General features: G+C 43.8%; 1 protein-coding gene across 5 annotated transcripts in view; it reads left to right on the plus strand.

The window, feature by feature from the left end:
- The first annotated feature begins 2,281 nt into the window (after window positions 1-2,281).
- Window positions 2,282-23,546, plus strand: part of Wwox (WW domain containing oxidoreductase) — an 895,605-nt gene continuing 874,340 nt past the window's right edge. For 2 of the 5 annotated variants that reach the window (XM_063246724.1, XM_063246725.1), the window contains exons 1-4: window positions 2,285-2,718; window positions 8,149-8,213; window positions 9,219-9,276; window positions 11,672-11,850. In XM_063246724.1, the coding sequence (XP_063102794.1) occupies window positions 2,612-2,718; window positions 8,149-8,213; window positions 9,219-9,276; window positions 11,672-11,850 (409 nt within the window). In that variant the 5' untranslated portion in view covers window positions 2,285-2,611. Of the gene's footprint in view, window positions 2,719-8,148; window positions 8,214-9,218; window positions 9,277-11,671; window positions 11,851-23,546 lie in introns of all 5 variants that reach the window. The other 3 variants (XM_063246722.1, XM_063246726.1, XM_003462850.5) reach the window with 3 other exon arrangements.

Genomic DNA, 23,546 nt, shown 5'->3' on the forward strand with positions numbered 1-23,546 from the left:
AGGTCAGTCTAAGGAGTCATGACTTGAGCAGAAGCTACTGATCATTAGAGAAATGGAGGCTTTTCAACTTGATCTTATCCAAGGATTTCAAGATATAATTTATGTAAAAGAAATAAATAAGATTAAATGAGGGGTAAGAGGGGTAAGTAGAAGATTCATGGTAGAAGACACAAACACATCTGAGTAGAACATTCGATAGATTTGATAAAAAGTCGATGCACTGCAAGTTTGATATGGGATAGCAGACCCGTTAGAACCAAGGTGTGCATTCACTAAATTCACTTCTGGTTGGGCATGTTCAGGAAAGCACTGTCCTCCACCTCAAGAGTACTTATGGCTGAAATCCTACAGGATAATCAGTTTTGAGATACACAGACAAGAAATAACATAACATTTGCCTGGCTCTTAAAATATGTAAGTATTCTGGTGGAGACTTATGTTCTCTGTGTCCCAGACCACAAAAATCACCATCAGTGGGTTTCCATAGGACATAGGATAGAGAAGCAAGTTGTAAATGGGGTAATGTTCTAGAAAATTCCTCACGCAAGTTCAAGTTGGAGATGTGCTTCAGGTTTTAGATTTAGGACATTTATAGATGGAGTACTTGTCAGGTGCTCTGAGAGTACTTCAGAGAATTTACTTGGTACATTTGAAATTTTAGTTTTAATTAGATTAATTTGCAAAGGATCAGAACTAAAAGTAACATTCATTTCAGTTGCTCATCTAACAAATTTGCAGGTGTGAGCATCTTGCTAAGTGCACAGTTGTGGTGCTATACCTTGAAGCTGGGTCCTAACATGGTGAGTTCCAAACTCAGCAAAGAACTGGAAACATAACCTCAATTCTGTGTCTTTGATGAAAGATTTCAGACAAGACACACAGGCCATGTATAGAGCAGTGGTAGCAAACCTACGGCATGCCACACTGGGTTTTTTCAATCACTGAAATTTTCTAAAACTTTTGCCATCACTAGTATAGAGTACAGGTAGAGTTTATTGCAAATAATAGATTTTTCGGGGTAGGGTGGGGGAGAGAGAGAATATACCTTCAAGCATGAATGTGGATAAGGCCAAGATGGCAGTCACAATGGATGAGGTCTCAAATTACATTGATGTGATTCACTGGATCTTTCAAGGAATATTCTTTCCTTCTTCCAAGATCATTGTTCTTGTATAAATAATACAGGCTGGGTTGACCTATTTTTACAGAGTAGTTTTCTGTGTTACCCTTATGTGTGTCTCCAATCAGTTTGTTTTGAGATCTGGAGGTTTTCCTGTCTCTGCCCTCAGATCTGGACCTCATTGGCACACTTAGAGGACGTTACATTCTTTGGAGTTAAAGTTTGAAACTGTGAGCTTGTGTGGATGTTTCCATCTCTTGTGATTAAGAAAGGGAAGGAAAAGTAGGTGTGGTGGAGCATGCCTGTAATCTCAGCACTAGTGAGGCTGAGGCAGAAGGAAGGTACCCCGGAGTTGGAGGTCAGAGTTCAAGGCCATGAGTGAGACTATTTTTAAAAATCAAAATCAAAAGCAAACAAGCACACAAAAAAGTGAAACAAAAAAATTAAAACGTCCCATAGTTTTTTGCTTTTCAATTGTAGCCCCCCGACCCCATTTCCAACCCACTAATGACTAGCTTTCTGCCTAATAGTGCTGTCAGTTAGGTTGGAAGAACACAGTAGAATGAGTGTTTGTAATGTAGGTATGGCTTGTCAGCTGCCGGGAACTGTCCGGTTTTCGTTCTTCTGTGTCCAAGTGGTTATAGCTATCCTCTTGAGTTGCGCCACATCCGTGGTGTCAGGTGTGGAAGAGATGACTAAGGAATTCCTGGCCAACAACCCATACCAGGAGCTCCCTAAATACCAGCCATTATTTTCAACAGAACCTTGGTACTCGAAGAAGCTTTTCCAATTCTGGAAAACCAGAAGACACGCGAACTAGCATTTTTAAATTCTTCATGTTTATGATGTTGTGTTTATATCCACAAAAAGTTTGTGAATCATCAAGAGTGACAGCACGGTTTTTAACTGAGAGTCGTTTATTCTCATAATGCTCTAAAGCAAAGAGATAGTAGAGCCCAGAACATCTGCATCAGAATTCTTCCTTTGGGCTTCAGTTTCTAGTGTGGTTGGGAGTGGACTACATTTCCCAGGATGCCCAACCACTAAGGGCTCGCTCCTGTAGGATTGGCCAGAGCTGCGCGGAAGTGACTTTGGGTCCCCCAGCAACGGGCGGAGTCCTGGATCTGGACTGGACGTCGCACGCCTTTTCCCTGAGGCCGGGACGGAGACGAAGCTCAGCTTCGTCTCCCAGATACTGAACGTTTTCCGCCTTTTCCACCCTGCCCAGCTGTGGCGCAGTCTCCTTAGCGCTTACATCGCTGTGCGCCCGAGGCTCCGCCCCTTTTACGCTGGCAGTTGGGAAAACCAGGAGACGGGATCGCAGCTGCGGAGCCGGCGATGTGGCTTCGGGCGGCGCAGTGCGCAGGCGCGAGCGGTCGGCGCGGCGCGCGCGGCGCTCGGTTGAAGCAGGAGTGAGTTCCTGGCTGAGGAGACCGGCCAGTGGCGGCGGCAGGCGAGTGAGCGCCTCGTCTCTCGTCTCCTTTCTCTGCCATGGCAGCGCTACGCTACGCCGGCCTGGACGACACGGACAGCGAGGACGAGCTGCCCCCGGGCTGGGAGGAGAGAACCACCAAGGACGGCTGGGTTTACTATGCCAAGTAAGGGGGCCGCCGGGCCTGGGGCTCACTTGGCCCAGGACGCGCCTGGAGCCTGCGCCGGTGCGCGCCGGGCCCGGAGCGAGGGCGGTACGAGGTGAAAGTGACTGTGAGACCGGCCGGAGGGTCCCAGCGGGGGCTGGCGTCTTTGTGGGCTCGGGTCTACGGGGGTCCCCTGGCCGCGTCCAGGCGCGCCCCCTGCCGTCCAGGAGGCAGCGCTGCACGGTGCGCTGCCTGCGAACCCTGCTTATTCCCCCAAAGATGAATGAACGTTTTAAAAAATGCAGTTAGCCCCGCTTCCTCCGTGGCGTCGCGCTTGGAGGCCTAGGAGTATGTGCTTTTTAAACAGATGTCCTGGATGGCTTCCCTGTCATTTCCCGAGGAAGTTTTGGAACCCTAGCCGCGTCTTCCTTCATCAGTAACCATGATTTGGGGGTCATTGAAAGAATTCTTGGTTTCTGTTTGCTCGTCTGTAATATGGGTTGATACAAGGGTCAGGCAGGCATTGCACGCAGTGCTAAGCGCAGGGTCTAAGGAATCATCTGTCTGTCTTCCAGTCTTCCCTGATGCGTCTGTCACCCGCTTTGTGATTAAGTTTAAAATGCGGGGCTTGGATCTCCATAGAGAACCCGCTGTGTTACATTCTCCACTTAGGGAAAAAACAAAATGTAAATGAGTGATACTCATTTTTTTTTTTTTTTTTTGTAGGGTCTTTCTGTGGTGGTTGAGGATGCTCTGGAACTTGCTGTGTAGCCCAGGCTGACCTGGCCATACTCCTGCCTCAGCCTCCCTTGTGCCCGAATTCCAGGCCACCACCCCTGGCTTGGAAACAAGTTGAAATATTTTTTTCTGGCTTCCCCTGTCAGAGGTGATCGCATCCCTTATCCCCACTGATAGGTCGCAAAGTCTTCCCATGTGATTGTGATTTGCCCATGGGTGTGAACCACTGTTGTCTTTGGTCAGGTAGAAAGAAAAACAAAAAAAGAAAAGGCCCGAGTGAGTTCATTCAAGGCATGTAGAGATCCAAAGTGCCAGGCCTCTTACTGGGCACAGGTTATAAGGACATCTAAGACAGTTGCCAACTGTCTTAGAGGGCAGAGTGACTCGCAGGGAGCCAGGGCCAATGTGGTGGCTTAGCGTTGGGATTGTGTGGGAGGTGAGGCCCGTGCAGCCACCTGGATGTGTATGCGATCCAGGAGGGAAACCCAAGGCAGGGAGCGAGGACCTAGTCCTTAGGCCGAGAGGTCCACGGAAGGTTTGGAGCCAGGAAATGACGTAGAATTAAGGGCTCCAGAGAACTAAAGGGAATTGGAATGGTAAGGAGCGCTGTTCCTTCCCCCTGGATGTGTGTGCCTACACAGAGCTCCGTGCCTCCCTCAGCTGAGCTGAGGTGTCACTGGATATCACTGCCCCAGTTCAGGGTCTCCTTGACTAGGAGTGCCTGCACCCCATGCCCATTGTCTTGTTATCCACCCGTTGGGCCTTAGTGTGATCTGTTGGTGTTTCATCAGTGTTTGCTGTCTGTCTTCCTCCTCTACATGCCAGACTTCTCTTTTGATACTGTTTTTAGAGATGGAGTCTCACTGTGTAGTCCAGGCCAGCCTTGAACTGGTTGTGTAGCTGAGGCTGTCTTGAATTACCATCCTTCTGCCTCAGCCTCACAAAGTGCAGGGTTCACAGTTATGTGCCACCATTCCTGGCTCACGTTGTATGCTCTTGAAGGGAGGGACCTACCTCTTCTTCCCCTGTTTCCCCAGCAGCTTAAAACAGCAGAAAAACTATGACAACAAAACCTGTGGAGTGAGGGCTTCTATGAGCAGATGGGGTATGGTGCCCCAAGGCAGACATGCCTGGGACCTGCTTTCCTTTGGGGGGCCTGTCCTGTGCTGGCCACTCATCCCAAAGGCTGCCCTGCTTCCTTCCATTAGGGACTAGGAGCCTCCTTCTGCTGCTGGACTTGTCGCTCCCCTCTCTGTACCTTGGTGGCTTGGCCTTTTCCATCTGCCTCCTCCCTGAGGACTCTGTGGAGCACACGCAGCTTCCTCTGGCCCCCTGCCTTGTCATAGGTTTCACACGGGGCTGATCCTTTCCTGATCCTTCCTGACTGGAAGCGCCTTTTCCTCTCCTAATTCTGGATGTGACACTGGTGTTTCTTGCCTTGCTGATGGACTCTCAGACCATCCCTTGAGTGATTCCTTTTTCCAAGTGCTGTTCCTGTCATGTGCTCAGGAACAGCGGCCACAGCCCACTGAAACCTTAGGGTCTTGTGAGGACCTCACTTTTGTAGCCTTACCCCTGGGCTGCTGTGGATATATCAGTCCCTCGTTCCCCACAGTGCACTCTCTGACCTCAGAGGCACCAACGTCTCCTGGGCCTCAGGACACTGGGCAGTTCTGGTTAGGTCGCCATTGAGGGTGCATCTGCCACCCAGGAGGGCTAGTGGGTCCCCAACAGTCCCAGACGAAGACTCAATGTTGGGGCTATCACTGCAGCCACTAGGGCCTTCTCGGGGCTTTATCCTAGGCCCCACCCAGCTGGTGCCCACCATGGTTGGCCGAGAGCTCTGTGCTGACTGAAACTAAGCAAAACAACAGCAGTAAAATGGAACAAAACCACAACCCTAAAAGAACAAACCTGGAAGTGGCACTCACATCATATGAATAATGGAATTTAATTTTGATCCCTTTGGTTAAACTTAAGATTACTGTTAATTATCTCTGTAAAGTATAAAAACCTTATTAAAAGGAAAAGCAAATGGAAGGAGTAAGGTGGGATCAGGTAACACTTTGGAGACTTGAGTCATGATTTCCTTTCATTAAGAAATCATTTGAGGTTATAATTACAAACAATGAATTTTTATATATGTTTTTTGTATGTACTTAGATTAACCCTATTGAAATGCACATTTTTTAACAAGTTAACTGACTCAGTCCTCCAGAACCCCAACAGGCAGACACCGCTGTTTCCCCCGTCTGATTGACGAGAAAACCGAGGCACAAGGAGGCTATCTTAGTTACTTTTTGCTGCTGAGACAATACCTGACATGTTAAGGGAGGAAAGATTTTTTTTTTCACATTTTTGTAGAGGTTTCAGTTCATGATCAGCTAGCTCCAAGGCAGGGTGGATGGCAGTGTGGCATTGCAGAGTACAAACAGCCCATGACAAAGCAGGGCAGGTGCAAGGCTGTAAGCAGCAAGCGATGAGAGACAAGAGACCAGAGACCCTCTTCCTGTTCCTTGTATCTTAACTAGACTGCCCACCCTTGGGGCGGAGAGTAGTACTCACACCCACAGTGGGGTGGTCCCTTAGTCCTACCCAGAATTATGCCCAAACAGTCAGTAATCACACACCCCCTGTCCCAGCATCACACATTCTAGATCCAGTCACCTCTGAAAAACCCTGATTACCACACGGGGCTTAGGGGGCACATCTAAACACAGCTGCAACAGGCTAAAAACACTTCTCCAGGGGTCATGGCTGGTGGGTGGGAGCACCAGGAAACGTGACCACTTGAGCTGTGGAACCTTCACTCCTAAGTGGCATTTTTGGTTTCAGCATGATCTGTTGGGGAATGGTGTATTGACACCTACTGGGGAGAAGCATGAATTTCAGAGCTGTTTTGGTAAGGGCTTTGTTTTTTGGGGGGGGTGGATGGGTGTTATTCATCACATACATTTACATTTGCACACCTACAGTGGGCCAAGCAAAGGGCTGTGCTGATGTCCAAGGGTCCAGCTTGCCATGGAGGCTCAGCACTCTTAAGGCCCATCTGGGGATATGTTTGGAGCTGGCCTGCAGGCTCAGTTGGTGCATACCCATGGGATGAAGACTACTGTCAAGCATCTCTTTCCGGAAGAAACATGGCCTGGCAGAGTGAGGAGCAGGGAAGTCTGTTGTTACTGGAGTTTGGTTTGTCTCTGCTGTTCCCTTCCATTTGTAGGAGAGGGGTTCCTAACTCCTACTGTCTCCTTGGAAGCTGGTCATCCTTATGAGGGCATCAGAGCTTCCCTGTGTAAGTTGGATTTGATGGCGGTTGACTGACAAAGTAGGAGCTTGTCTCTGCTCCTGATTCCTCCTGCAGGATTTAATGGTGCCCTAAGCACTGCCAGGGTGTCCTGTGTCTCAGCTTTGTAACAGCTGTGGGAGGCAGGTGTTGTGTGAGTCTGGCTGGCAGAACACAGCTACCTGGAGTTGGGAACTCTGGTATTCTGCCTGTGGGTCCAGTGTACCTGCATTGTGACAGTGGCCCAGCTGCCAGGACTTTGTAAAGACATCAGAAGCTGGCAGTTCATGAAAAAGAGAGACCTTAGCCTTGGAGTGTAGTTCAGCGCTTGCTTAGCATGTGCAAGGCTCTGGGTTTGATTCCCAGAAGCATGCCAAAAAAAGAAAAAGAAAAAGAAAGATCTTGTGATGTTGTGATGTGCATCACTTTACAAGAATTCATGCTGCTTTTCTTTAGCATAAGTAGTGGGAAGGAGTATCCATATTTTGTCATTTAGATGTTAGTGATTAAGTACTACTGTTTTCTATTTTGACAAGAGTATGGAAACTTTTGGGAAATCCAGCCCAGCCTTTGAATGCCTCCTACCGCATTGGGCTGGTTCCCTGAGGAAGTAATTGAGTGTTTTCCTGGATGCCTCCTCACCTGGTGACAGGTGTTCCTAGCTGTTGGCCCACTGTTTTAGTTGTAACTGCATAGTGTTCTGTGATAAAATGCTAAATTTGGCACAGAGTTGAAGCTGGTGTGTATAATTAATTTGTTCAAAATAATGGCTTGCACTTTTGAGGAGTTTTGCTATGTCAGCTGCTACGTGAAACCCTTTCTGTGCAGGTCTTTGAGGTCAGGGTCATTTCCATTTTGCAGATGAGAAAGTGGAGGCTACGAGGTTAAGCCAGCCATTTGACCAGAGTTGCACAGCTATATAACCTCAGGGGTTGTCTCCCTACATTCTTAAGGACCTCTTGTGCTTAATGAAACACTTTGCAATTGCATCTGTGGGTGGAAGGAACATATTAGTAAGACTGTCACTGTGTCTGTGTTGTATTTAACATAGCATTATAAATTAGGCACTTTAGATTTTGTTGGTATATCATGGAATAAAACTAAAATGAATACAAAATGCCTTTCTGGATATTTCATGTGACTCCTGGAGTTTCCTAGAGCCAGTTGAACAGCCTGGGCCTAGTACTTTTTCTCCTCTTCTCTGCCCAATTGTCAAGGCAGCCTCTTAGCCAATTCCCTTCCAGCCTTTTGACTTTGTAATCAGCAAACTTTATGTTCTGCATATTTCTTTCTCAGAAGAAATCTGGTCTCTGGTTTTTACTACTCGAGAAAAGATTGTTATCTGGGAGAGACAGAATTTCATACGATCAATTACCTTTTAGAGATGCTGACTTTTATTTATTGTATTGTGATTTTTTTTTTTTTAACAGTCATACTGAAGAGAAGACTCAGTGGGAACATCCGAAAACTGGAAAAAGAAAACGAGTAGCAGGAGGTTTGTATATTGGGGTCCCAGGGAAAAGACTTGGGTTTGAAGCATTAACGGGATCGGGAAGATGTCACAGGTGGCAGGTCACAGGTCAGGTGTTATCTTAGGAAGGCTCCCTGGTGGGGAACCAGCCAGGAACCTGACTTTCTCTTCCAGGAGCTAGGAGAATTTGGCAGAAAGAAGCAGTAATTTCTTGGGGTAGATAGAGGAAGATGATTTCTTAGCGGTGTTAAAAACTATAAAAATAATTGGGGCCTTTGCCTCACAGTTTATTAGGTTTCCTTACAATTGCATGTTCTGTTTGTAATATTGCTGTTAGTTTTTTTATACCATGGCATTAAATACATCAGTACTTTATAGAATTCCATAAAGAACACAATGACTTCTAGTGCTTCTTAGCATTTAGCATGCAGTCTATGAAATGCATATATAAGAATGCAGAAAAAAAAGTAGGAGAAGATCCTGCCCTTAAGAGTTTAGGGTCCAGCTGGAGAGACAACAGGTAACACATGAAAAATAATGAAACTGCTCAGCAATGTGATCCCACAGTCAGGTGGTGGATGCCTACTGTGCCTGTGAGTATGGTCTGTGAGCTCGTTCTGGGGAGGGTTTACTTTGACTGAAGCAGTTAGGAAGGTTCCCAGGGTAAGGAGGAGCCCAGTGGAGCTTTAAGAACTATCAAGGATAAGGCTGGGTATGTTGGCACATGCCTGTAATCTCAGCTTTCTAGGAGGCTGAGGCAGGGGGATCCTGAATTTGAGCTCCATCTGGGCAGCTTAGCTTAGACTTTGTGTCTGGGGTTCATTTCCCAGCCCTTCCTGTCCTCCCAGAAAAGAATGATACAGAGTTTTCATTAAAGCAAGAGTGGGAAATGTGGACTCCATTTGGAGCTGAAGGACCTACTGGGACTGTCGCAGTTGGATTAGTGATTAGAGTAAGTTGGAGCAACCTCTGCTGGTCAGGAGGGAGAAGCTCAGTCATGAAGACCTGTCTGTCCTTCCTGTCTTTCAGATTTGCCATATGGATGGGAGCAAGAAACAGATGAGAATGGACAAGTATTCTTTGTTGAGTAAGTGTCTACGTGGGAACTGTTCTTGGCCATTTCGCTGTTTGATGGAAATTTTTAATTATAAAAGTAATACATACTGACTGCGTACAACTGTAGTCTCACCAGTAGGAGTAATTACTTTCAATGGGTTTTGGGTTTATTCTTCTAGTCTCCCCCATTCTTTTTTCCCCAGATTGTTTTCTATGTGCATGTTTTTTTAACTTAGGAAATGTTCCTCGTAAATGGTTTAGTAACTTGGTTTTCCCACATGATATTTTGTGAGCATTTTCTCATACCTTTCTGTATTTTTAAGAAGAGATTTTTAATGGCTCTAGAGTATTCTTTTGCACAGATATACTATAATTTAATCATATTGCCTATTGGCCATTGGTGCTGTTAAAATGTCTGTTGTTGGGAGTCAATAATTATAAATACTTTTTTGAACATCATTATCTGTAACACTTTTTCACATCTCTGATTCTGTCTTTGGAATAAATTCCAGCAACACACTGCAATAGTAACCACTGTCTAGTATACTGCAGGAATCAGGCAGCGTCTGCTTCTCTTGTGTCTGTATGTTAGTATCTCTACTCCTGACCACTAGAGTTAAGAATGAATGTTTTTGATCATCAGTGTTTAACTCAGGTTACATATTTGACAGGATTAGGATTAATTGGTTATAAAGTTGATTTAAGCGAAAATTTGGACATTTATTTATTTACTTTTGCTGAGTATTAAACCCAGGGCCTAATGTGTGCTAGGCATGTAAGTGATCCATTTCTGAACTATACACTTAGTTCAGGATTGTTATTATTTTTTAATGAAAAACTGTATCTATGACAAAAAAAACCCCTTTTTTTTGGTAACATTTCCTTTAAGCACACCAAGGCCTACTCTTCAAATGTGGGTCTGCCACAAGGACTATGCCCAGTCTTCCTTCCCCAGACATACTCCTAGCATAGCAGCTACTGTTCCTGCTTTCACTTTTTACAGTAGAGCAGAAGCAGCATTTTAAAGAATTTGAATGCTTCATGTTTTCTGTAATTTTATGGCATTTTCATAGCATTTTTGTTGTAATTGATTGAACAAAAACTTTTTGAGACAGAGTTTTACTGTGTAGTCCTTGTTGGCTTTCACCTCACTCTGTGGTCTAGGCTGGCCTCACACTGGTGGTTCTCCTGCCTCAGTCTCTCCAGTGCCTGGAGTTACAGGCATGCACCACTATTCCAAAATGTTTTAGTTTTTGAAGTTCTTTGAAGAAGCAGCCAGATGATCATAGATATGGTGGCACCTTATTTTCATCTCACATGTTATGAGTTGTTATAATAGTAGTCTGTTAAGTATCTTGTTAATAGTAGCAAGATCAGAAATTATACTTTCAGGTTCGTGTGTGACAAATGGGCCAGGGTTTGGTTCCTAGGTGTGTCTGAGCTACCAACGCAGCCCTGGAAAGAGATACTGGAAAGCCAGTCCTTCCATTGTGTGTTGTGAATGGTTTTTTCCAAGGTTTTTTTTTTTAAACTTTGTTAATGTTTTAAACATCAACTGTAGGAATACTCAACATTTTGTGTAACCAAGTCCTGTCCTGCATCATCCCTGCCTTTGTACATGGGCTGGGACACTTGTTCCTTGAAATGCTGTAATGGCCATTGGCCCAGAGCAGTGGTTCCCAAGTGTGGTTCTGTACCTGCCATGGCAGCATAACGGGGTCTGTGTTAGAGATGTCGCAATCTAGCTGTGGTGGGGCTGGTAACCTGTGCTTCTCTAGGTCCTCTTGGGCATTCTGTGCATGCTAGTTTCTGAGTCATTAAAATTTTATTCACTAGTCAGTTTCATATCCATATTAACAGCTCACAAGAGTCATAATTTGTATGTCTCACTGCTGCCTAGCTCTGATACTGAGGGTACATGGATGACTGTCCCCTGCTGCCCGGTGGACAGCCATGTGTGGTAGCAGTTGCGCAAGTCGGTGGGAATGTTAGGGCTTCTGTTATTTGTAGTTTTTACTCTACTGATCTTTTTAGGCCCTTGCATAGGGTGAAGAGATTTAATCAAATTCTACTGGAAAGGCTGGCTGACAGATCTTAGGCCACATTTATATGAATGAAGTAAAAGCCCAGGGCATTCTCTCAAAGACTTCTTTGAGATCCAAGAGTACAAGCAGTGGTTATTGTACATTACAGCACACTTTACAGGCAGCTCTGATGGAAAGGCTTTGATGAGTATCTTTCGAGGCAGGAATGTAATCCTTCTGGAGGCCAGAAGATAGATTAAATGGCCCTGGTTCTTTTCAGGTTTAACAATAAGCCTCCTGGTACATGAATAATGAGGTTTGCCTAAACTGTAAGATTATCTAGTATTTATAACCGCTGGTGTTCACTGCTGTGAGTTCATGGCTTTCTCTTTTCCTTTGCAGCCACATTAATAAAAGAACCACCTACTTGGACCCACGACTGGCCTTTACCGTGGATGACAATCCGACCAAGCCAGCCACCAGGCAGAGATACGACAGCAGCACCACGGCTATGGACATCTTGCAGGGTCGGGACTTCACGGGCAAAGTGGTCGTGGTCACTGGGGCTAATTCAGGAATAGGTAGGCTTTGAGATTACTACTGTTCTGTTTATTTAGTTTTTGTTACCATCGTAGTGTAATTCACTTAAATGTAATAAGAATGGAACTTTTTTTAGGGTGGTTCTCTAATTTAAAAATGTGTTCATGACCTTTTCAGCTATAGTTTCATTAAAATCATGGCCTCTTTTCAGAGCAGTGTTGTCATGGCAGGCGATGTAGGGGTGACCTTGAAATCTCTGAGAACTAAAACTCAGCAAAAGCCTGGCTATTTTGGTATTGAAGCATTTGACAGCAGCTCTGGCCAAGTGTTTGGCTTGGTCTCTGTGGTGTACGGACACATTCCATTTACCTGGGTTATTCAAACCAAAATTGACTGGTAATGGGATATGGGAACAGCAACTTTTCATGACTTTGGAACCAAGGATACTGCAGGTTTTGATTGGTCCCTGAGTATATCAGTTTGCACTGGGAATAGGATCTTATTTCCTCCTAAAACCAGAGGTTTCATCCTTGTCTTAACCTCTGAATTACCCCTCTTAAGTGCCATTACCTAACCACAGTGATCGTCATGAGGCAGATGGCTCAGGACACCCTCCTCCCTCAGCGTCATGGCTGCTAAAGAACCACCAGCCAACTGGTGCTAGTTCCATCCACCTTTCTGATAGGCTCTTGTTCTGGTCCCTTTACATCAGTATTAGAATCAGTAAACACCATGTGCATATTCAGGTTTGTTTACTGATTCAGAAAGTGGATTGCAGCTGTCAAGTCCTCTGTCTCCTCCCCACTCCCACAGGACCCCTTTATTGGCTTATCAGCCTTTCCTGCCTTCTCCTTTCTCTGTCTTTACTACTTTCTAACCATTCCTTCTTGAGTCTCCACGGACACCCATTGGTATCTTACATCCCTTGGTATCTTCAGGGTAAGCACAGGAGGTGAAAATACGTCCTTCACTGATCAATTATTGTGTAGCATGAGGTCTGTAAGCTAACAGGTTGTAGTTCCAAAACAGAATTCTTCACTGCATTTGTCTATGAAGGTAGAGAATAAATGGAATTCTTTCTTTCTTTTTTAAAGAAGGGGTTCATTTGAAATCAGCTCTTAAGACCTCATCTTGAGTGTACAGTATGTCCAGCCTGGTTTCCTCACTTTCTGTGTTGGGGTAAAATTCTGTCTAATCATCACTGATGTAAAGCCTGACAGCTCATCAGTATCAGTGACTAGATTCTCACTGGTCCGAGAGGCAGTGTGTTGATTTGATTGTGTTGATTCCTCTTATGGTTGAGGGTATGGACCAAAGCAGTCTCTAAAATTAAAAAAAAAAAAAAAAAAAAAAAAAGGATTTAAGAATTGCAGAGAAATATCTTTGCTCTTAAACACTCAGTTAACCAGAAAATTAATGAGACAGTCTCATTCCCTTTGTCTTCTAAGTCACTGTCTTTAGTTGGTAAGCTGTGTGATGACTGGTGATTTGCTATGTAAGTGTTCAAGCTCTTCCATCTGATGTTAGCAGACTTTTGAATGTGACCAGTTTACTTGCAAAGATTTGCAGCTTGAGACATTGGACATTGTATCTGTGACTTAGAGAGTTGATTAAAATGTGGGAAATCCCTGGGTACTTCCTCATGGTAGAGACGAGATTCTGCAACATGGAGGAGGAACAGGTTGTGGGTCAGAATGGTCCGCAGACTTCTGAAGCAAAACAGACACTCTGTTTCTCATCACAGCCCTTGCTTCCCCACGAGACTTTCTTCCTGTGTCCACAGTTCATTTGGTGGACACCTCAGGGGTGTCTGGTCCGGGCACTGTTGCCGAGAAGAGGACCCGCCTTTGCCGTTTAGTTGCCCAGAGCTCACTGCTTCCCTTAAAAACTGCCCCGTCCCTTCCACCCTTAGAAGTGTGATCTAGTTGAATGCTAAAGATTTTTAAAATTTTTAAAATCAAGTACTGTGAATTCTAGGTAGTCAAATACCTGCAAATCACTTTTCCTCTGCCACAGAGGTATCAGGCTTGCAGAAAGAAGAGGCTGAGGCTAGATAGGCATTGTGGCTTTTTGTCCTAACTTGGCTGGCTTTTGTGTCCTGCCTGGCTGTCTCAGAAAGTGCCTTTGCCCTAGTAGGCTATGTATCCTAGATAAAGTCCTTCCTCCAACTGAGCTGTACAATGTGCTGGTTATAAACTGCAATCACTACCTTATCTCTGCCTACTGCAAATAAAACTGCTGAATTTAGGATGGATTGGGCATTTGTTTCCCAGACTTGGGGGCACTTAGGAGTCACCTATCAAAACTTGAGTGGCGTTTTCAGCAGTCTGTTCCTTTGGCCACTTAAAGGGAGCGCGTTCTACATGTCAGTGATGGGATGTGTTGCTCGTGGACTTCTCTTTAAAGCAGAGTATAATGGAGTAGAATGTAACGGTATTCAGTTTGTGAGTGGTCACTTCGTATTTAAAAACATAGACAGCTGATTTGTCTTAAAGGGTTGCTTTGCAGTTCTGATATTTCTGTCATTCGTTTAAAAAAATGTCCCCACAAAGCACTGCTTTCTTGAAATACTGCAGTTGCCATCACTGAGGTCCCCGATGTACATGGCAACATCTTCTCCCTTCATAGACTTCAGGGTTGCAGTGGGACCCTGCCCTCATCCAAGTGGTCTCTTGGCAGATTTTCAGCATCTTCCTCCCCTAGTAATAGGTGATACACACAGCATCATTATCATTGCTAGTTTTTATTTTAGTTTTTTGAGAGTGGTCTCACTGAGTAGCTCAGGCTGGCCTTTGGATTCAGTTATGTAGCCCAGGCTGCACTTGAACTCACAGCAACCCCCCTCCTTAGCCTCCCACGTGCTGGGGCTGCAGTTGTGCACCACCACACTCAGCTCTGTTTGAGTTTTTATGTTTGGTGTTACTGAGGCGATTGGAGAGATTCTTACTCAGTTTATCTCAAAAAGATTAGGATGATTGTTAAAGACGGAAGAATTCGGGAAAACAGCAAGAGCACTATGGGTCCCTGAAATCCTCGTTTTCACAGTTAAGGTTTGTACCTGGATTTTACCTTGATTTTCCGGACCCACTTGTCTGGGTTGGGGTGGGTGAGGCATGGACTCTGGGGTAGCTCTCACTTGCTGCCTGATTTCGTGAGAAAAGTTTTACTGGAAAGCAGCATGCTTCTTTACCTCTCACCAGCAGGGTTGAATAATGACAGCAGGGATCATACGGCCCACACAACCTAAAGTATTACTGTCTGGCCCTTTATCGAAAAAGTCTGGTGACTGTTGCAGTAGAGGGTCTGGTAAAATCAACCCGAACTCTGAAATGTCCACAGTTTAGATGAGATTTGTATACTTTGGTTGCCCCAGGCCACAGGGAGGTTGTGGCAACGCATGGTATGCACCTGCTGGGCATGTCCTGCCAGCAGCCCACATCCTGGCCACAGCCTGTCCTGTTTTTAGAGAGTTGCAAGGATTAGAATGTTTTCTCTAAAACTAACACTCTTCTCTCCTTGACCTTTGTTTGACCAGCTTTCTGAACCCGAAGAACTTTGTAGATTGAAAGCTGTAGCTTGCGGACCTCTCTCAGTGGAGATCAGCATCTCAGTATCCAGGGGGAAGCCATCACCTCACCCAGAGCTTCTGCTAGTGATCAAGAGGCCCGGAGCCCCCACCCTGACCACTACCCTGTAGAGACAAGGGAGGAATCTTTGCTGTTGTGTGGCAGCATAGACTGAGCAGGAGGGGCAGGCGTTCATGGCTCTCTGCAGTTAGCAGCGCGGTGGTTCTCATTTCATAAAAACGAACAGAAGCAGCTTCAACATTGTGATGACTACCTACAGATATTGGAAAGACTAGTTCTTTAGGCTAGGAAATTTCCCACTGTAGAAATGCTGTTGGCTTATTTTCTAAATGCATCCTGTCGTTCGAGCCCCTGTGGCGATGCTGTGTATCTCTGCGTATAACAAGTGCAGGCTGACTGTTCATCAGAGGTGGATCCTAGTGAGGGGTTCTTGAACACCTGGATGTGGGGCTGCAGCTCTCACCAGTGGCACATGCAAAACCTGTGCAGAGCTGAGTGCGGGGGTGCACACCTGTAATTCCAGCCCTCGGGAGGCTGAGGCAGGAGGAATGCCGTGAATGCCAGCCCACTCTGGGCTACATAGTGAGTTCAAGGTTGGCCTGAACTACGTTGCGAGATGCTGTATCAAAGAACCAAAAGACAAAACAGAACAAAACACCTTTACAGATGGATGCCGAGAGTAGGCAGATTTAACATCATATTGTGAAACCAAGGTTTTGTTAAATGTCCATTAAACTATTAACGGATATCAACAAATCAGACATTTTCATTTTAGGATTCCGTGGCAGCAGTGGTAAGCTTTCTACTTATTTTAGTCCTAAGCCAGTAGCAGCTAAAATTTGACTTTTAAAATCCTTTCAGATTTGAGTCAAGATGAAAAGTTCTTTCACCTTTTGAACCTTTATAATGTTGGACTGAACAAATGTGACTTTAAATCTGAAATAGCCTGGCCTGAGCCAGAGAAGCCATTAACAAAAACAAAACTGTTCCCTCTGGAACAAGTTGGCCACCTTAGTTATAGTATAGGCCACTGAAGTGTATTTTAGGACTGTATTTAGGTTTAACTTCCTACTGGAATTTAGGTTATGTAATCACCTCCTTAAGGTTTATGATGCAGATTCCCATATAGTCCCTCAACAAAAGTAACTTCAGGATGTAAAAAGTACATGTTCAAATTGTCAGAGTCACTCTTAAACTTGTTCTCCTTGAAATAAAATGAAGGTGTCGGATTTTCTTACTGGTGATCTTTAAAAATTAGCACATTTCAATATAATTATTGTACAGTGGTACCTTTCAGCACATGAACGTAATTTGTTGTGTGACTTTGGAAAAGGTGGCCATGCTGTTTGTGTGGGAAAGATGGCTGTGGTGATGTTTGTCACCGATACAGAGTTTGCAGACAAAGTAAATTTTGCCATATGTTCCTGTTTGTGAACTAAATTGTTTGGAAACAAAGGCATTTGTGAGCTGAGGTACTGGTGTATGAGTACCTCTTAGCACAGAGGCTCACCTCTAGAAACTTTAGGTCTTCTTCCTAAATTATGCCCTACAGTTACTGTGTCAAGTGTAGTTGCCGTATTTTCATCTTACAAATCACAAATCACCACTGTGGTGAATTCATATCTGGTGTAAATTCTGCCAGTTCTGCGGTGACACAGGAAAGCTGGTTTTCTTCATGTAGGCCATCACCTCATTAAGATCATAAAGCCCCACTTGCCATTGTGGGCTGTCTCAGCCTCCTTTACCCTGTCTCCCATCCCTGTTTTCTTTTCCATACCTGAATTTTGTCTTCAAGCCTACACTGTGCTGTTGACCTTTTTTCTAGTTATTCTAAAAGATGCCATAAATCCAAGCCCGTAAGCTAAGTTACAGTTAGTCACCTTTTTGGGGGAAACATACTCAGGTGAAGTCATTGCACGTGGGACCCTGAAATGCCTGCTTGGTTTCCTTTCCAGTTGTTGACAGGACTTAAACTACTGGGATCTTAGTATTTATCTTTTTAAGAACCTGGTGCTCATTAAGTGGAGGAAGAAATTCCAAAATAACCTAATGGCCTTTTGGGAATTAATTAAAAACTTTTATGACAACTGTTCTCTTCCTCTAAATATACCCATAAAAGTAGGAATGAAATCATTTTATTCTAAGAAACTGTTGGAGTTTTTTGATAATATGCATGAAAGTTCTAGAATGGCATTACATAAAAATTGAGAATTAGTACCTTATGGATTATAGTTAAATATTCCTAGACATTTTATATGAGAGTCCCATGATTATAGTATTTGGGAAGCTTAATATTTAAAGGCAGAGACTAACTGAAAGCACTCTGATGATCTGATGATATTGTGTGGAAATCTAATAATAGGTTTGTAAATGTAGCCCACATCTGGTGTGTGTGCCCACGGTCACTTCCTGAGGCCCATACATGTCTCATTTAACCTCAACGGAAATTCTGTCCTGTGGTATTATCACTTGAATTTTACAATTGCTTGCAAGTTTGGATTTTCAACTTTTTTTGTAGTATCAGCATGACAAAAGAAAATCGTACGAGCTGTTCAATGACAAAATGGTTCACAGTTAATTTACAGAGAATATTTAAAACTGATGTCTACTGTAGTCGACATTTTTGTGTTATGTAAGATTTGCAAATCTGGCAGTTGCTTTACTTAAAACAGTTATATAAAATATATGATTTTGTATTTTTCATTTATAGAAAACTGACAGAAAGCCTTGTCATGTAAGTATTGCACATATTTCCTGTAATTAACCTAAAAGCAGTAATGTATTTTGTATGTAGTTTTGGTTTTTTCCACTAGAGGGCTCTGTTACCCTTCGATATAATTAAACAAAAGAGGCTATGGCTCAATGTAGTTTTCTTCCTCACAGCTGGTTTTGCTTTCATTTTTGTGCCAAATAATGCCTTTTACTTTCCGAACATATCTTTTAGGTCTTGTACTTCCCAGTGATAGAGTTGAAACTGAAGACTGTTACTAGCACTGTTTGTTTCTTTTTCTCTCTTTTTTTGTGTTTTATTTTATTTGTGTAAACTAAATGCCAAGGATAAAGAGTTCCATTTAATAAAATGGCCCATTGTATTTAGGGAGCAGCGTGTTCTGCCAAATTACACAAGGGCTTGTGTTTTCAAGGCATTATTGGTTTTGAGCATGCTGGCTTATCAATAATGTGTTTTTTTTTAAAGTGAAAATTGTAATACTTAAATATGGATGCCTCTGTTCAGATCCACTTAGAATGCTTTTATTTTTTCTTAAGAATAGAGTCTCTTGTCTCTGCCACTGGCCTCACCTAGTATTATATAATGGGTTTTAGATGGGTTATTAGTGATACATTCTTGTCCTTTGGGCTCACTATGTTTGCTAAATAATGAGCCGTGTTAAACCAGATGTTTAATATGAAGCAGATAGCCAGTGACCTGCACATAGAACCTTGAGCCTACTTTTTTGTTTTGGTTCCATCACTAAAGTGGGGGCATCCTATTAATTGTATTCTTCAGCTGTCACAAAAGAATCCAGTCCAGAAGAAAGTATGATTCATTTTATAAACTGCTTATTTTCAAATTTTAAATGGATACACTGCAGTATATACTTTTGCTTATGTGATTGTTAGCATCTTTTTCTCTTTTGGAAACACAGGGGCCTGAAAACGTTGTGAATATATACATGTAACACAGCAAAGCTATTTCACCAGAGCAAAGGTGTTTTGGTCACTCATATACAAATGTGTTCATTGTTTATCAATAAAGTGTTGAAAGCAGAAGGCTGTTCTTGGAGTCATTACAGATTCATAATAAAAGAAGCCCTTGAGTTTCCTAATTCTGTGAGATGCTGCCGGCACGCTCCTTGTGATTTTGCAGCTGTTGCCCCTGCCCAGGTGTGAGTCCTTGACCCTGTCCAGAATCCTGAATCACCTTGCAAAGGTGGCTTAAACTAGGGACTGATCCACTGATCAGGAAGCTAATTGCAGTAGAGTTTCTTGCCTAAATCATCTCGCCTCGCTTTCATCAATAACAGCGCATCCTGTGAGTGCCACTGTAGACCCCTGCAAACCCAGCTTAGTGGGGTTCACAGGAAGTGTGGTGTGGGCCAGGCTTGGACCTCAGGGCCTCAGATGTTTGAGGGCTTTGGTTACTAGGCTGTCTTGGTGTTTTGCGTTCCGCTGATTCATTGATTGATTGGTATGCTTGGTATTAGAAGCCATCTTTAGACAGAGCTGTCCCTCTGTGGTTCCTTGCTGGGCTCTAAAAGGGCATGTGAGCTAGCGTGTGTACACAGAGTGGGGAGAGTGAGATTGGGGGTGTCTCCTTTCCAGGGTCTTCCTTACTTCTCCCTAGATGCAGTGGGTGGTGGCAGGGCAGCCTATTGTCTAATTGTCTTACAAACGGAAACAAAATTGTGCGGAGATTGAAGTTAAAGGTTAATCTTGCTATTTTTACCTCTAAAATGTATATGCCCTAGACTGTTATTTATTGATCATTAAGTTACATTGATCACCCTTGAAAATTTAGGAGGATTCTGTACGTGTTTAATTGTTGCCACAGATGCTTACAGATGTCCTGGGATGGTGTCAGTACGAAAGAACAGAGGTGTGAGGCAATTTGCCTCACATCACATGGCCTTTGAGCTGTCAGACAAGAACAGGGGCCTTCTGGTTCCCACCTAGGCCCCTTTCGTGTTCCCAGAAATAATACGGGTGGTCCTTACTGAGCCTTTCCCCAAACCTTCATTCCACCCATTGACCTTGAGTGTGGAATCACGTCTTTAGCCAGTCTGTGAAGGCTAGGCATGGCACCGGAGGGAAGGCTGGGGCAGATGCCATTTCTAACCGCATGTTGGTCATGGCTCAAAGCATCAATTCTCTTTGTGGTATTCTCCTTTGGTGATACCAGTAAACAGGTGTTGGTGAGGAATTCATGGCTGGGTGGGGGTGGGGTGGAGCTAGCGTTTGGCAAGCTTGTTTTTACACCAAGTGTTGGGCTAACTTAGCTTTTGTGTGTGTTCTCATTTCAGTAATTACTTTTTAAAAATTATTTTGTTATTAAACATACATTCCCTACAGAAAATTTAGAACATACAAGAAAAAACAAAACACCCAAACTTCTTACCAACTAGAGCTACACCAGCATTCAGCATCTGTGAGTCTAGGCCTGATTTCCTTCCCTTCTCTTTGTGATTTTCCATTCAGCTTTGGATCATGAGGCTCTTTCCTTGTCATTAAATATTCCACACCCTAAATGGTTGCATAGTACTCCATTATATGCATCCACCCATTCCCCCAGCGTGGCACATTTGGGTAGATTCCAGCTTTTTAATAGCTCCGGAATGGAGATGAACATTGTCCAAGTAAATGCTCCTACCCATCTGTGACTATCCTGTAGTTCTTTTTCGTGAAAGTAAAACTGCTGAATTGAGAGATTTGCTCCCCGGCCTGAGAGTCTTGATTTGTTTATCATACCACACCTCGTAGAATGTACCAGTTTGAATGCCCATTTGCCCTGCATCCTTGCCGGCCTTAGGAATTAGCATTTTTAAAAAATCAGCTAAATCTTCATGGCTGCAGTTGTTAGTAAAATTGAGCAGCTTTTCATGTGTGGCCCTTTGTATTTATTCGTTTATGAATTACCTTTTCATTTTATATGCATAACTATTGCATACATATGATCGCTGATTGATGGCTCATGCCATGCAGTATAATTTAATTTTCAAAATGTTCCTTTCTCTTAGAAGTTAATTTATCTCAAAGTGTGTATTACTTTAAGTACATATTCAATCCTGTGATCCAGAGGAAATTCATAAGGAGGTTGGCGCAACTTCCTAGTTTGATTCGCTGAAACCTTTTATGCATATGTCTTACCTGTTACACACGCTGCAGCGCATATCAGGGCACTGCTGATTCCAGTCTGTGCAGGGGGAGGGGAAGAAGTGCCCAGAGAGCTCCGCCTTGGCCCTGGACACCCAACTACTTTAGCCACGACCCAAGAGAACCTCGTAAGGGGGACTTGATTATTTTGGTTTTGCAAGTTTTCCCTGGCTGTTCTGTTTGTGACAGTCACAGCACTTCAGAGCTTCCCCGTGCATTTTCCCTTGTGATGAGCCTTACTGTGTGCGGTGAAATTGTAACATAGCTGAAAATAGCTCTGCTGACAGAAGGCAGCGGGTTTCTGGCTGGAGAGGGAGAGGGATTCTGACTCCAGAAGCGGAGGTGACCTAGTTTCAAAACCTGCGCTAACCACTTCCCATCCTTGTGACTGCGGCCAGGTGACTTTCCTGCTCTAGATTCCTGCCCCTGCCTGTGACACATGGGTCATATTCCTGCTCTACGAAGTGGTGGAGAATTAGAACTCCAGACTGCCTAGAGTGTCATCTGCTCATCCTTGCAATGCATCTCTGGGATGGGAGTTGAGGGGATTGAGTTATGTGTGAAATTCACTTGGCATTTTCCAATCTTCTTAGTGCTTGCATCCTTCGATGACTGCTGTAGTATCTGTGCATCTGTCCTTGAGTGACTATTCTGCATGACTATCTTGGCATTGACTTGTCTTCTGAACAAAGGGGAACGTTTTAGATACTTTCTGGTTGGAGGTCAGATACTTAACTTCAACCAGAACAAAAAGAATAAGGTGAAAGGAAAAAAAAAAGGTACGAGATTATTTTTGATGTAGTCAGGGAACAAAAACATTAAAGTTGGGACAGAGGAAAAGGAAGGAAAATTATTGAATCAGAAATAAATACATTTAGTAGTTTATGTTTTACTGAGAGTTTCACGTCAGAGAGCTTGTTCACTTTACTTTATGATGGTTTATAGGACTGACTGGTATATTAAATTTAAATGTTCAACTATTTTGTCCCGTTTCTTTAATCATACCTCAAAATGAATCAGCATTTAAGTATAATTTTATCATTTATATTTTTTGGGGGAAATAACCTCAAGTTGTAGAAAAGAATCCTAAAGGAAAGCTAGTATTGGAAGAAGATGGGGACAGTAATTTAATTCCTTAACATGTGGAATAAAATAGGAGCAGTTGATATTTTGTGTTAGTACTCTCTATCCTGAGAGGTTCAGAAAAAGAGCCAGATAGCAGATAACAGCATTGTGCATAGCACAACTGATTCAGTGGCGATAACTAGAGCATGTTAACAGATACTGTTCTATCCAGAGTCAACAGGCTATGATTCCAGCCAGATACTCAGGAGCCCAGTTATGGTAATATGAAGGGCTTCTCTCCGGAGGTGACAGCTTTGCTGATATGCAGTCATGCAGGGCTTTCACTGGTGGAAATGTTGTTGGTCCACACAGCAGTTTGTTCCTGGCTGTCTTTGACGTTCTCATGTCCTTACTGCTGGTCACAACGCGGAATTAAGTCAGATGTGGACGCAGGATTCAGATGGGATCTGGATGCTGTTGGCTGATACAACATCGACAAAATTGCCAACCTCATTTGATTGTGGTGATTGCACAAAGCAAAAGGATGAAAATCCGTTTCTTTCAAATGAAGAAACTCTGCCAGGTTGGGCACCAAAGGCGCTAAGGGAGAACTCTCAGAATGTTTTGCATTGTTCAGTATAATGGTTTTCCAGTGCCTTCAGTTTTTCTTTGTGGCTGTGTTGTATGTCAGGCAGCCATGGTTTCAAAATTCAGCAGCTGAGTTTGAGAAGCTTCTATCATTTGAGAGATCATCAGTGCTTTCTAAATGGCATTACAAAGGAAAAAAGGGAAAAATGTCATTACAACTTTATCTTTTAGCAAAGGAAGTTTCAATGCTGAGTTCATGTACAGTTACCAGATTGAGTGTTTGACAAGGTGGAAAGTGCTGGAACAGATCCATCCAGGGAAACATGTCCATCAAGGAGTGGAGTCAGATTTTTGGCAAGGGACACCATTCTTTCAGTCTGAAAAGCTGAGTTGGGAGTCATCCGTCTGTGTGAGCAAAGATCTGTTTTCCACCAAGTGGAGCAATCTCTCCCCTCACCCCCTGGCCACTGGACTGATCAGAAAGGGATTTAACAGGAGGAAATCGGTTGTATACGTGTGTTGTCACACGGGGAACGTACATTTGTGCGTCTGTCAGCTGTGTGATCTTTCCATGTTTTTGAAATTATTGAGAATGTCTGTTAGTTTCCTGTGGCTATGGTAATATT

The sequence above is a fragment of the Cavia porcellus genome, unplaced genomic scaffold, assembly GCF_034190915.1.
Source record: "Cavia porcellus strain 051 isolate PalLab524CR breed Dunkin Hartley unplaced genomic scaffold, mCavPor4.1 scaffold_4, whole genome shotgun sequence".
In the NCBI taxonomy this organism is placed as follows: domain Eukaryota; kingdom Metazoa; phylum Chordata; class Mammalia; order Rodentia; family Caviidae; genus Cavia; species Cavia porcellus.